A 14,086-nucleotide genomic window follows, 5' to 3' on the forward strand; every position below is an offset into this window, starting at 1 on the left:
AGCCCCAAATCATTTTCTCTCCCGGCAAAGCTGCTGTGTCTGAGCTCTTCCAGATAAATGTTCTCAAGTGTCACATCCATATGTTTTATGAACACTTGCAGGGATGGCGACTGTACCACTTCCCTTGGCAGTCTATCCCAGGGCCTCAGGACCCTTTTCACAAAAAAAAAGTTCTGTTAATATTTAATATAAACATCCCCTGGCACAACTTGAGGCTATTTCCCCTCATGCTGTCATGTCCTACTTGTGTGGATTTGACAGCCCACTCCTGACTTTAGGGCCCTTCCTTGCAGCCTCCCTTCCCCGGAGATAGCAGTGGCACTGGTGTGGCCCCTCTCTCCTCAGACATGGCCGAGGAAGGTGTGTTCCCTTCTTGGCAGCCACAAGAGATACTGGGATCCATGAGACTTTGAGAAGTTGGCAGCCATGTGGATAGTTTGGGGTGTAGTTACATCAAGAAGGACATTCCCTGTCCAGATAGACTTCAGTTCCCAAAAACCTACAGCCCCCAGGGAGACCTTAAAGGCCCTTCCAGTGCCTAAAGGGGCTCCAGGAGAGCGGGAGAGGGACTTGGGACAAGGGGGAATGGCTTCCCACTGCCAGAGGGCAGGGATGGATGAGATATTGGGAATTAGGAATTGCTCCCTGTGAGGGTGGGCAGGCCCTGGCACAGGGTGCCCAGAGCAGCTGGGGCTGCCCCTGGATCCCTGGAGGTGTCCAAGGCCAGGCTGGATGGGGTATGAAGCAGCCTTGGATAGTGGAAGATGTCCATGCTCATGGCAGGTAGTGGAACTGGGATGAGTTTTAAGGTCCCTACCATGGTAACCCATTCCATGGCTCTCTGAAAAGCAGCCTTTGGAGTCCAAAGCCCTCTCAGGCTGTTGCAGACCCAGGAGTGGCCCCAGAGGCTGCCTCAGTGTCTCTGGTGCTCCTGCCTGAAGGAGTTTCCAGGGAGGAATGGCTCACCCAGCTGCAAGGAGGCCGGAGCTCAGCCCAGAGCAGCACATGGAGGGTCCCTCACCCTCAGAACTGCCCAGCCTGGAGCCCAGTGCCCTCTCTGGAGAATTCCCAGGGCTGGAGAAGCCTCCTGAGCACCTGGCACGGCTGTGACAGTGTGTGAAGGTGATGGCTGAGGATAATGGGATCAGGGGGATCAGAGAGGATCAGGGAGATGAGTGAGACGTGATCTATGATGGGGGGGAATGAAGAGGGGAGAATAAAAGAGGAAGAAGGAAGGGGAAAGGGAAAAGAGAACAAAGAAGGGGAAAAAAGGCTGGGAAGAGAAAAGGGAAAGGAAAGAACCCTCAGCAGACATGGGAACACCTGGCCGGGTGGCACTGCCACAGGCCTCCACACTGCCCTGTAGACAGGCACAAAACCCAGGCCCGTGTGCTGCTGGAGGGGGTGGGTGAGCAGGACACGAGGATGGGGCTTCTCCTCCCAGCAGGGCAGGCGGCACCCAGGAGGATTTTTCTACGGGAACATTTATACGGAACAGTTTCCACCATGCCCCCCACCCCAGCCCCCTGGCATGAAATGGCGGCGGGGGGCCAAAATGGCGGGGGCGGTGTGAGGGCGGGGGCCATGCGAGGGCGGGCGCGGTGGGCGCCGTTCCCGCCCCGCCGCCGGGGGGCGCTCCCGCCCGCTCCCCTCCCCATGGGGCAGTCACGTGGCGGCGGCGCCGCCCCCGCTCGGTGCGGACGGGCCGGGGCCGCCCCGGGAGCGGCGGAGCCTCGGCCGGGCCCCGCGGGGTCTATGGGGAAGGCGGCCGCGCTCTGCGGCGGCGGCACCCGCGGGCTGGTCTCGCTCCTCAGCGCCGTCCCCTGCCTGGCCTGCCACGAGCTGCCGGCAATGAGCGCCGAGCCGGGCGGCCGCGGCGGCGGGGGCCCGGCGGGGGGAGCGCCCGCCGCCCCCCCGGGCTCCGACACCTACAAGGGCTGGCTCTTCAAGTGGACCAACTACCTGAAGGGCTACCAGCGGCGCTGGTTCGTGCTCAGCAATGGGCTGCTCAGCTACTACAGGTACTGGGGCCGGGGGGCCGGGCAGGGGCCGCCGGGAGGGGGGACGGACCGTGGGGGCTGCGCTGTTGCACAGCGAAAATCGCCTCTTATTGTTTGGTTTGGGTTTTTTTTCCCTCTTTTAAAGCCAAACTCGGGTTTTGATCCTGCAGAGCCGCGGGGGTCCAGCGGGGCCCCGGGATGATGGATCGCCCTGGATCTCCCATCCTTCTCTCTCCATCCCTCCGCTCCTGGTTCAGCAGCTACAGCTGCCCAAATCACAACCTCCATCCGAACACCCCAGACCCTCCTCCCTCAGCTGTGTAAGCTGCTCCTGCTGTACCCTGCCAGAGCCTGCGGGTCCTTCCCCAGCGGTGCCCGTGGCTGCGGGCGCTGCGGTGGCGGTGCAAGCGTGGCCTGGGATGCTGTGCTGGGAATGTCGGCCTTGGGAAGGCAGCCCGGGCTGGGGCTGCTCCTGGGGGCTGAAGGAAGCTCCAGCAGCTGCTCCGAGCCGTGCCTGGCTCCCGGCGCTGTCTGACGGGCTGTGGGCTCGGCGAGGAGCGTGTCAGACACCCCGAGGCTGAATCCAAAGCGGTGTCATCTTCGTAGCGTCTCTTGTGCTGCTTGTCTCACTTGGGCGGTGAAAATACAAATGGTGTTTTTATCCTCCAGGAAGGTGTCTCTGTGTATGGTAGGAGGTGGAACGACAGGAGCTTTAAGGTCCTTTCCCACCCAGACCATTCAGGGATTCTGTGATTTGGATCATGTTTATCTTTCTCACTGGGAACACAAGTGCTCTGTCACCCTCAGTGTTGTGCAGCAGATGTTGGCTGTACTTCAGGACATGGAAACAATCCTGAATGTTAAAGATGGTTAAAAGCTTTATAAAATAGTAACTCTTTAAAGTGCCAAACCCCCTGAGACAGGAATTCTCTATAAAGGTTGTGCCAGAGCTGTTTTTCCTCCCGACATAAAGTTCAGCTGATTTCCTCCCAGCTCCAGCTGCTGACACGTAGCCTGAAGCAGATTGCAGAGCTCCAGCTCCCTGTCAGATGTAAATATAAACTCTTCCAGCTCTAAGAGACCCCTGGAACCTGGGTCCCAGGGTCAGACTACAGCAGGTAACAGTGCAGAAGACAGATGGTGTGGTTATCTACTTGCAGTTGTTGAAAACCCTCAAAGAACCTCCCCCCAAAAAATGTAATTACTTCTCGGTAATTCAGCTAATTTACTGTAATCCTTTCTGGAATGCCTTAACTCTGCTCAAAAAGGCTGTTGGAGTTTAACACCCCATTTGTAACCATGTCAGAATATTATTTTTGTGTGTCGATGCCGAGTCTGTCGTGAGTGAACAAGTGGTTTTCTTCAACAATTATTTTAGATGGGAACAACCTGGTTTATTTTGAGACCATTTGATCTGTTTTAGGCTGAAACAACAAACAGAAACACCCAAGGAAATTATTCTGAGCTGCATGTGAAGGAGTTGAAACTTTGTGAAGCTTTTAGGCAGGGCAGACCTTCAGCAGCTGCTTGGGGAAAAGGATGCTGGAGGATTTTGTGCTTCTTTTCATCTCTGGGCTTGATGACAACTGAATTAATTTGGTTGTGAGTCAGGAGTACAAAAATACAGCGCAGAACACGTGGTGAAGCCTTTCCTAAGTGGAGAAAAGCCTCCATGATACTCTTCAAACCCAGCACTCTGCAATAGTGCCTGTGTCAGCTTGAATTGCTCATCTGGGAGCGCTCCTGGGAGACAGTCTGGGGTAAAACCTGGCACTTCTGTTTTGATAGGAATTCTAGCTCCATGACAGGAGCCAGGCAGGTGTCAGACTGCTGCCTGTTCGCTGAGAAAGACAAATATAGATAGATGCTCTATCTGTAAGTGTTCTAGAGAGGTCCCTGGCATAGTGAGAGTCACGGGTCCTGCTTTCTGCTGGCTCTCTGTGCTCAGCCCAGCTCAGCAGGTCCACACCAGGAGTCTCCTTTCCTGCCCTTGCAGGTGAATTGCTGTGCTCTTCTCACCTTGGTAGCTGCACAGCCCACCTGATTTAGCTATTGCTACTTTATAGAAACTTCATTTTGCTTGTCTGCTAAAATCATCTAAACTGGGAAGGCTGCCCTGTGGTGCGCAAGCCGCCTCCTTGAGTGGATTGATTTTGTTCCATGTTGAAGCTTTTTGTTGCATTTGGATTTCCTGCCTCTTGCTGTTCAGCTTTAAACCCCAGCCTGTGACGTTGCCTGGAGGGTTTTGGTGTGCAGAGCTGAGCTGCTGAAATCCCGGGTGTCCCCTTGGTGTCCCTGGCGGTGCTGTGTGTGGGTGGCTGCTGTGCCATCCTCTGGAGCTGTTCTCACTGAGGGCTTTGCTCCAGCAGCCAAGTGCGACGCCTGTTTGCTGCCCAGTTGGTTTCACAGGGACAGTTTGCTGAATTAAAGCTTCTAATTACAACATTTTCCCCAAATGGAGCATTTAAAGCCTCCTGTAGCTTTGCTACATCGATGAAGACATCAAGCCTTGCTGCCAGGGAAACTTCATGTGCCTTTGCTTTGTATTCCCTCCTCTGAACCTGTGAAAAACAACAACTGCTGAGGAATTTTTGAGGAGTTGTATGGGTTTAGGAAGTTCCTAAATCCACAGCAATATGGTTGGACCATTTTACATGCCCTTGATGGGTCCTCCTGGGTTGTTTTTGACCAAGTGTTTTGGCTGATTCAGTGATGCTGGCGTGGGAAGGCAGTTTGGGGATGCAGGACTAGTCTGCTTGACTTGCTAATGATCCAAACTCTCTGAACTCCTCTTGCTGCCACTCAGATTTATCATTATCTATAATTAGCGGCTCTGTATGGGAGAATCTAATCACCTTGAACAGATAAGTGTTTTCAAGGAGATTAGAGAGGATCTGCAGGTGAGTATTAATTCATCAAAGACTGGCGTTGGCTCATGTGACCATGGATGCTCCAAGTGTTGTGTTCTCCCAGCAGCTCCTTGACCTTTCTGAGAGCTCTGGGATGTGTTGGCTCCTCTGTGGGATGGGCTGGAGCTGGGCTCCTGTGGGTTGGGTGTCTGGAGAGCCTTCAGCAGTGCTTTGTGTGGGCACGGGGTGTAATGATGAAAGCAGTGACAAATGGAGAGGGGAAAACCGTGTTATTGTTGGGAAGGGAAAGGCTTCTCCTTCAAGCAGCATTAACTCCCCTCTCTGAGCAGTGATGGGTGCCTGGGGCACTTTAGCTGTCTTGTCTGGGTCATCCTGCAGCTCATTTCCCTGGAAAAGCTGTGTTTCACAGAGCAGCATTCTTTACCAGCTCTGTTTATGCAGCACTTAACTCTTGGTTGGCATCGGGAGGGCTTGAGCACAACCCAGAGATGTTTTTTGTGCTGAGACTCCACTGAAAGCTGAGGAGGGGAGTTCGGGAAGGAGCTTGAGAACCTCTGCTGATGGTGGAGATGTGGGGGGTTGAGGGAGCCCAGGAGGGACCTCTGGGAGCCCCCAGCACTGCCAAGGCCACCACTGACCCATGTCCCCAAGTGCCACATCCACGTGGCTTTTAAGTCACCCAGGGATGGGGACTCCAGCAATGCCCTGGGCAGTTTTGCCACCCTGACCACCCTTTCCATGAAGGAATCTTCCCAATATCCAACCTAAACCTGCCCTGGCCCAGCCTGAGGCCATTCCCTCTGCTCCTGTCCCTGTTCCCTGGAGCACAGCCCAACCCCCCGGCTGTCCCCTCCTGTCAGGAGCTGTGCAGAGCCACAAGGTTGAGCCCCTCCAGCTCCCTCAGCCGTCTCTCATCACACTTGTGCTCCAGCCTCTGAGATCTCCAAGGTGTGAGCTTGCAGAGCCTCTCCAGGCCCCTCTTCCAGTGTGGTACCACCCTTGGAGGGGAAAACTTTTCCTTACATTTAGCTTGTACCTGATAGAATGAGGCACCACGCTCTCCTGGAATGATTTTTGTGACACCCTGTCCCTGTGCAGACAATCCTGGAGTGTTTGTGTCTCTCTGGGTGCTGGAGCGTGCAGGTTTCCAGGGCAGCTCTGCAGCTCCTGGTGACTTTGAGCTACTTGTTTTTAAACAGTGATGAATAATTGGTGTTCCCAGTCAGCTTGTTTTCCCATGGCACTCTCTGCATCCATATGGTGCTTTGCTGGTGTTCCTTGCTATTTGCCCATTCTGGAGCAGCTCCTTGCTGTGCTTTGTCCCTGGGGACACGGTGCTGCCACAGCTCCCTGGGGACACTGCGTGGCCATAGGACACTTTTGGGGTGCCATGGGGGGGGGGGGGGGGGGAACGATGCTCTTGGGGCTGCTGGTTCCAGGCTGGGTTGCTCTGCTCCCAGTTAGTGCTGTGGGGGAGGTTGGGCTCACTTCAGTCCAAACAGCAACTGCAGCTGACTCTGCAGGAGGGTGTGAGACAGGGATCTTCTCCTTAGGGATGTTTCCATCATGGCTTGGTAATTAGTGCTGGCTGAGGGGATTTATAGCTGTTGCCTGGTTCTGTTTGCTGGTTGCAAACTGTGATAAGAGCCATGAACCATCTTTCTCCTTTGTTTCTATACATATAATCTTCATTTGGCTAGGTGGGATGGATGACATCCCTCATCCCATCCCTGCAGGTGTTCCAGGCCAAGCTGGGCAGGGCTTGGAGCAGCCTGGTCTTGTGGATGCTGTCTCTGCCCATGGCAGGGGAGTGGAACCTTTAAGATCCCTTCCCACCCAAACCATTCCATGATTCTACACTGGCCAAATACTTAATTTGATGTAATTGTAGAAGAAATAACTGGTTTGTCCAAACGGTGAGGGGGCAGAACACTCTGGGTTTGTGTGGAGGTACAGCAGCCTGTGCTGCTGTCTCCATGTTGGGCACGAGGGGATCCCTCAGGTAGCTTGGCTCCCACAGCACTTTCACTCCTGGAGCTGTTGGCAGGTGTGGAGGGTGTTTGTGGGCTCAGCTGCCTGCCTCCTTACCTGAGTGAGGTGTCTGTTCCCCCTTCCCAGCTGTGCCCTGGTCCAGGTTGCACTGCTGGAGCACACACTGTGCAGTTCTGCTGTGCTGTGCCAGGCAAGGGCAGGGGTCACTGTCCAGCCCTGCACTCTCCCCCACGGTGCTGGAGCTCCCTCAGCTCTGCTGGAGTGGGACAGCAGGGGCTGTGCTGGCCTTTAGGAGCAGAGGACTGGCTCCTGCTCCAGGACTGTCTGTGCTCAGCCCTGGAAAACCCTTGGTCTAGCTGCTGTCATGTTGCTCCAGGAGCAGGCCAGCTGTCCTTTGCTTGCAGAGGTGACTGGCATCACCTGCCTCTTCCTGCAGCTCCCCTGCTTGTCTTTTTCCAGGGAAATATGCAGTCAGCTCTGACTTGGCTTGCTCCAATTACAGGTTTAAGTTGGTGCTTGTATGGCCTGTCATCCTCTGTACCCACAGTGAGTCACTGGGGAAGGAGCTGATCCTTCTTGTCAGGAGTATTGTGGGGAACCTGCTGTGCTTTTCCATGCAGTATCCCTTGTATCCCACTTCATTTTCCCCTGAAAAGGAGTTTCCAATCAGTGCAATGAGCTCTGAGCTCACCTCTCAATGACCACGATGTTCACTCTCTGTAGGTTGAGTTATGCTGCAGCAGGTCAGACTCCTGAGCTTCTCTGTATTTTGTGCTTGTGTATCAAATGTTGTAGCTGGGTAACTCAGCCTGGTAATGTTATATGCCTGAAGTGTTATCAGTGATACCAGAGCCCTCTGCTCCCTGCAGGTCTGTTCAGCTGATGGCCAACAGCTCAGGTTGTCACCCTGAAATGTGAGCTGTCCCAGCCTGCTATCAGGAGGGCAGGCAGCATCCTGGAGATTTACCCCTAAATAAGATAGTGCTTCCAAACCTGAGCTGGCTGGAGGTGTTAAATATCCCTTCAGCTCCTCATTATACTGTTCAATTATTGTAGCAGTTCCTACAGCACCGTGGCAGGGATCTTTCTACACTTTGCATCAGCCTTTGTTTGTTTCACTCAAAAAGCTTGTTTAATAATTCATGCCACAACACTGCCGTGTCTGAGAGCTGGGGCAGGGCTGGATGTGAGGATGGTGCTGGGCAGGGCAGTGGTGCTGGGGCAGTGGTGCTGACTCAGCCCTGAGTGTGAGTGTGAGTGCAGGGCTGGGTGTGAGTGTGGTGCTCACTCACAGCCCTGAGTGTGAGTGTGAGTGCAGGGCTGGGTGTGAGTGTGGTGCTGACTCAGCCCTGAGTGTGAGTGTGAGTGCAGGGCTGGATGTGAGTGTGGTGCTCACTCACAGCCCTGAGTGTGAGTGCAGGGCTGGATGTGAGTGTGGTGCTGACTCAGCCCTGAGTGTGAGTGTGAGTGTAGGGCTGGGTGTGAGTGTGGTGCTCACTCACAGCCCTGAGTGTGAGTGTGAGTGCAGGGCTGGATGTGAGTGTGCTGCTGACTCACAGCCCTGAGTGTGAGTGTGAGTGCAGGGCTGGATGTGAGTGTGCTGCTGACTCACAGCCCTGAGTGTGAGTGTGAGTGCAGGGCTGGGTGTGAGTGTGGTGCTCACTCACAGCCCTGAGTGTGTGAGTGCAGGGCTGGGTGTGAGTGTGCTGCTGACTCACAGCCCTGAGTGTGAGTGCAGGGCTGGGTGTGAGTGTGGTGCTCACTCACAGCCCTGAGTGTGAGTGTGAGTGCAGGGCTGGATGTGAGTGTGGTGCTCACTCACAGCTCTGAGTGTGAGTGCAGGGCTGGGTGTGAGTGTGGTGCTCACTCACAGCCCTGAGTGTGAGTGTGAGTGCAGGGCTGGGTGTGAGTGTGGTGCTCACTCACAGCCCTGAGTGTGAGTGTGAGTGCAGGGCTGGTGCTGAGCCCGGGCTGTGAACGGATCAACGCTGCCATTAAACATGCAGATGGGAGCGTGGGACTGCGTGTCAGCGCAGCTCTGCCATGGAAGCAGAACAAATGGGAGCAAATCTTCTCTTTGGTTCCCTTCCAGGCACTTGGGATTCGCTTCCCCCTCTGCAAGCCAGGGCTGCTGGCAGGGCTGGTTTGTACCTGTGCTGTCCCCAGGTGATGCTGTGAGCATCGCTGTGGGCTGGAGCTGCTCACAGGTCTCATTGTGACACTGATGGAGCTGCTGCTGTGTCAGCACTGGTGACTGTGCCCGAACCCTTTGTCACCTCTGTGTTCCCTGCCCTTCCTTTCACACCAAGCTGTGTTAGTATCCACTTTCCTTGCTTTTTTTTTTTATTTTTATCTAACTCTTCAAGGCTATTTCTGCTTTGAATCACGACCGGATAGATGTATGTCCCTGCAGTGACTCAGGGGGAGGTGCTTCACTCCCTAAAAATAGTCCTAATCCTCCAAATCTTTCTGGATGAGAGCACTGGCTGGGCACGCGTGGCTGTTTAAAGCAGCTTCTGCAATGCATGTGGGGGTAAATATGGTAAAGTGGGAGTCAGTGCCTTTCTCTTTTCCTTCTTTAACACAAAGCAGTGATTGTTAATCTGTTGTTAATAGCTAGAGCAGGTTTCTTCTAGGAACTTTATGAGAAACAGAGCAGGAAAATGTTGTCCTTGGGGCCTGCTGGTTGTGTATTACTGTTGTGAGTAAGATCTTCTCACTTCAGGCTGGTTGTTTGGCACACACACCTTAACACTGTGGCTGGGTGGGCTCTCACAAACAGTGAACTCTCCTTGCCATGGCACAGCCATGGGTGTGACAGCAGGGCTGGGTAGCCTGGATGGGAGCAAAGCTCCTTTGGGGAGCCATGTGGCCTCCTGGTGCTGGTGCTGTTGAGGTCCATGGTTGGTTTCCTCAGGGATGCTCCCTCCAGGGACGTGGGGCTGGGTGTGCTGTGTTCCAGCCTCGCCGTGTTGCTGTTTGTTCCCAGCTGACTCGGTGCTTTGTGCTGTCACTCACCCCAGCACAGAATTAGAGTATTTGTCACAGCAGCAAATATCCATGGCAACTAATTCCCTAGCTCTGGAAATCTTCATGATTTTTGAAGTTTCTTTTTTTCCTGTGAAATGCACAGGGGTGGTTCCACCAACTTTTTTTTTCAGGTCTTCTGCAACTGTCAGGAGTGGTGGCTCTTCTTGGAAGCGCTTGAAAAATACACCGGTGCCAGTTCGGAAGATGGGGTGAGTTTGGGTGGATTTGGCTGCAGCATGGACACGGATAACTGGGATGTGCTCATGGCTGTGGGACACAGACATGACCCTCCTCTCCAGGACTATGCAGGGGTGGAGACCATAAGAATAAAGAAGCAGATTTTTGTCTTTGAGGTGTGGAGATGCTGTGCAGCAGGTGGGGGTGGCAGCTGTGCCCACAGCTCGTGAGGAGTCCATGAAGGTGTGTCAGGGGAATTTTAGGTTGGATTTTAGGGCAAGGTTCTCCCCCAGAGGGTGCTGGCACTGCCCAGGGAATGGGCACGGCCCCGAGGCTGCCAGAGCTCCAGGAGCCTTTGGGCAGCACTGCCAGGGATGGACAGGGTGGGGTTTGGGGTGTCTGGGCAGAGCCAGAAGTTGGACTGGATGATCCCTGTGGGTCCCTTCCAGCTTAGGAAATTCCATGATTCTGTGTTAAGTTTCAGCCTTTGGTTTGAAGCCTTTTTGGAGGAGTCCAGGAACTCTTGGGTGGTGCCTGGTGTCAGGGCTGTGTTCTCCAGCAGCCCCATCCTTTGTTCTTGGATGACTTGAGACCTTCCATCTTTTCTGTTTCCAAGCATGCCCGTTCCTGTGACTGATGCTGGGTGCTGTTTATCTGCTGTTTATTATTCCCAAGTTGCCACTGTGGTGTTTCCCAGCAGGGTTTGTGGAGCAGAAGGCACTGCAGGTTTATAGTGTGTGGTGAGGTGGAACTGCTCTATGGCTTTATTTTATCCCAGCAGAGTTTTCCATTCCTGGTCTCTGCTGGGGAGAGTCTGCTTGAGGCTCCCTGGCTTTGCTTCTCTGCTGGAATGGAACTTTTATAAACAGGAGGAAAAGAGGGCTCAAACTAAAAGTCATTTTGTGATGGTACAAAGGTGGTAATCATTTAATACTGCATAATTTACATGTGGCACACCGGACACACTGTCAGCTCCCACTTGGAATTGTCCACAACATGCAGGGTGTAATGGTGGTCACAGGGGTCTTAGGATGAGGGAAGAGATGTAGATCTGACTCCATGTTACAGAAGGCTTGATTTATTATTTTATGATATATATTACATTAAAACTATGCTAAAAGAATAGAAGGAAAAGTTTCATCTCAGAAGGCTGGCTAAGCTAAGAATAGAGAAGGAAGAATAATAACAAAGGCAGCTGCCTCAGACTCTCTGTCTGAGCCAGCTGACTGTGATTGGCCATTAATTAGAAACAACCCCATGAGATCAATCACAGATGCACCTGTTGCATTCCACAGCAGCAGATAATCATTGTTTACATTTTGTTCCTGAGGCTTCTCAGCTTCTCAGGAGGAAAAACCCTAAGGAAAGGATTTTTCATAAAAGATGTTTGTGACAGCAATGCTCCCTTTGGGAGCTGGGGTGCTGGTGGTGCTCTGGTTAGCTGTATCCTCTCAGGCATTGATTAGGAGTATGTATAATTTGATTGGTTTTTGGTAGCTGTGATAAGAGCACAGTTCATTAGTTGCAGTATTTGCTGTGCAATGTGGTTATTAATGGGTGAGTGCCCTCCCAGCCCGGCTCTGGGTGGTGCCAAGTGGAGCAGAGAGGCCACAGGCCTGGAGTTCAGAGGGACTGTGACACCCTGGAGCTGCAGGTGGTGAGAACCCTGTGACGCTCAGCAGAGCCATTGCTGCTGGAAGCAGCTTTGCAGAGGAGCCCTGGGGACAAAAAGGTGACCAGGAGTGAGCAGAGGTCAGCGGTGGCTTTGGCTGTGTTAGCAGAAGTGTTGAGGGGAGGGACTGTCCCCTCTGCTCAGCCCTGGGGGGCCCTGTCTGGGCCTTCAGTGTGCTTGGAGCAGAGGAGACCCCACAGCTCCATGGTGGAGGGTGTGAGAGGGGACAGAGCCTGGCTCTGCTCGTGGCAGGGTGAGACACAGGGCAGCACGTGGGAAATCCTGCACGGACACACGGAAACGTGCTGGCTTGGGAATGAGGACTATTCAGACTGAACACTGGGACAGGGATCTGGAGAGGTGCAGGGAGTTCATGGCTGTTCCATGGGCAGGGTCCTGAGCAGCCTTGTCTGGAGGTGGATGCTCAGAGCAGGACACTGCACCTGAGGTGCCTCCCAGACACATTTCATGAACCATTCTGTGGTTATTTGTGACACTTTTTGCCTTCAGCTCTGGATGCTGATGAGGGATGAGGAAAAGCCTTGTCCTGTCAGTGCCAGGGGAGCCCTGGTGATTTCTGTGTCTGAACCCTTCAGGCTCTTTCACAGACCATCCTGCACTTCCATGGCACTCTGAGTTGGTGGAGGAGCTGCCTGACCCTGGGACAGCCTGAGGATTGGCAAACCAAATTTATGGGATTATCTGTGCTTTACTCCTCTATCAGGCTTTTATCTGTTAAAGCTCATTATAAGTACAGTGTTTTGCTGCAGCACTTGGGGAGGCAAAGACCCAGTGGTGCTTCTGATCCTTTTAGGGATTGGCTTAGGAGCTGATGGACAGGAATTTTCCTGTTTTTTTTTGTCTGTGCAGTCTCTGGGATGTCCCAGCTGGGTGCTGCATGGGAACTGTTTTCCCAGGAACCTGGATTTTTTTGTGGATAAACACTGAGTGTGCACTGGGTGAGGCATCTGCCTCTCCCTCTCTGTCCCCTTCTTTTTCACCACCAGGAAAGAAGCAAAAATTTCTGCTTCAAAGTAGAAAAACCTATGCATGCAAGCTCCTTGGAAATGCAGTTTTAAGTTTGAAAGCTGACTTGTAGAGGTGTGGAAATTTGTGTTTGTTGCTCTGTAACAGGCTCCCTTACAGCTGCAGACATCCAGCCTGGAATTGTCACTTGTAAATGCCTTGAGAGGCTGCAACTCTGTATCTCAGCACAGATAAGGTCTGTAATTGCTGGATGGGATTGAATTCTGCTGCACAGCTGCAGCCCTGAGGTGCCTTTGCAGTGCAGGAATGAAACCTCTGGCTGCCCATAGCTGACATTCCCCATTTTTGGAATGTTGTAGCTTAATTTAAGCACAGAGCCCACACTGTGAGAATGGGATTGATCCCATCAGGATTTGTACAATTGATTTCCAAGTGCTCAACCTCTGAACAGGCTCAGTGGTTGTGAGAGTCACGTTCTGCAGGCAGTGGAGGCTGAGAGCTTTGCTGAGGAGTCCCTGTGGATGCTGCAGGGAGGCAGTGATGCATTGGAGGAAGCTCTGGGATCGTGGTGAGGAGCTGCTGTGGTGCCAGGCTGGGGTGTCACAGGGTCAGGCAGGGGAGGGAACAAAATCTTCAATCATAGAACCATGGAATGGTCTGGGTGGGAAAGGACCTTAAAGCCCATCCAGTGCCACCCCTGCCATGGCAGGGACACCTCCCACTGTCCCAGGGTGTCCCAGCCCCAATGTCCAGCCTGGCCTTGGGCACTGCCAGGGATCCAGGATGGGCACCCTGTGCCAGGGCCTGCCCACCCTGCCAGGGAACAATTCCCAATTCCCAATATCCCATCCAGCCCTGCCCTCTGGCACTGGGAGCCATTCCCTGTGTCCTGTCCCTCCATCCCTTGTCCCCAGCCCCTCTCCAGCTCTCCTGGAGCCCCTTCAGGCCCTGCAAGGGGCTCTGAGCTCTCCCTGGAGCCTTCTCCTCTCCAGGCTGAGCAATCCTAAATCTTTCAGCCATAATGTAGTGAGGTTAATGTTGGCACTTTGGTTCAAGGTGTTTCCCTGAAGATTTACAATTTCTGTAGTTTTAGGAAGGACAAATTTGTAAAGTAGCTAAAACACCGATATTAAGTCAGACATTACCCTGAAGTGAGGCATCCTCATGGGTACAGAGGAAATTAGAGTTTTCTGTTTGTAAAGGAAATAAATACTGAGCCCTTTGTCCCATGGGGCAGGTACACAAACTCCACTGTTAGCATTAATGTAGCTTTAATTTCCGAGTTCAAAATATATCATTGCCATTCTACCATATAATAGACCATTACACCATTAGGTGTAGTCTTAATTTACAAAATG

The 14,086-nt window shown here is 53.1% G+C and overlaps 1 protein-coding gene across 4 annotated transcripts in view; it reads left to right on the forward strand.

Annotated features, from left to right (window-relative positions):
* Positions 1-1,705: 1,705 nt before the first annotated feature.
* The window catches only part of OSBP2 (oxysterol binding protein 2), a 107,357-nt gene continuing 94,976 nt past the window's right edge, over positions 1,706-14,086 (forward strand). For 2 of the 4 annotated variants that reach the window (XM_059485285.1, XM_059485286.1), the window contains exons 1-2: positions 1,706-2,021; positions 10,024-10,101. In XM_059485285.1, the coding sequence (XP_059341268.1) occupies positions 1,756-2,021; positions 10,024-10,101 (344 nt within the window). In that variant the 5' untranslated portion in view covers positions 1,706-1,755. The remainder of the gene's footprint in view (positions 2,022-10,023; positions 10,102-14,086) is intronic. The other 2 variants (XM_059485287.1, XM_059485288.1) reach the window with 1 other exon arrangement.

This window comes from Ammospiza nelsoni, chromosome 18 (assembly GCF_027579445.1).
Source record: "Ammospiza nelsoni isolate bAmmNel1 chromosome 18, bAmmNel1.pri, whole genome shotgun sequence".
In the NCBI taxonomy this organism is placed as follows: Eukaryota; Metazoa; Chordata; class Aves; order Passeriformes; family Passerellidae; genus Ammospiza; species Ammospiza nelsoni.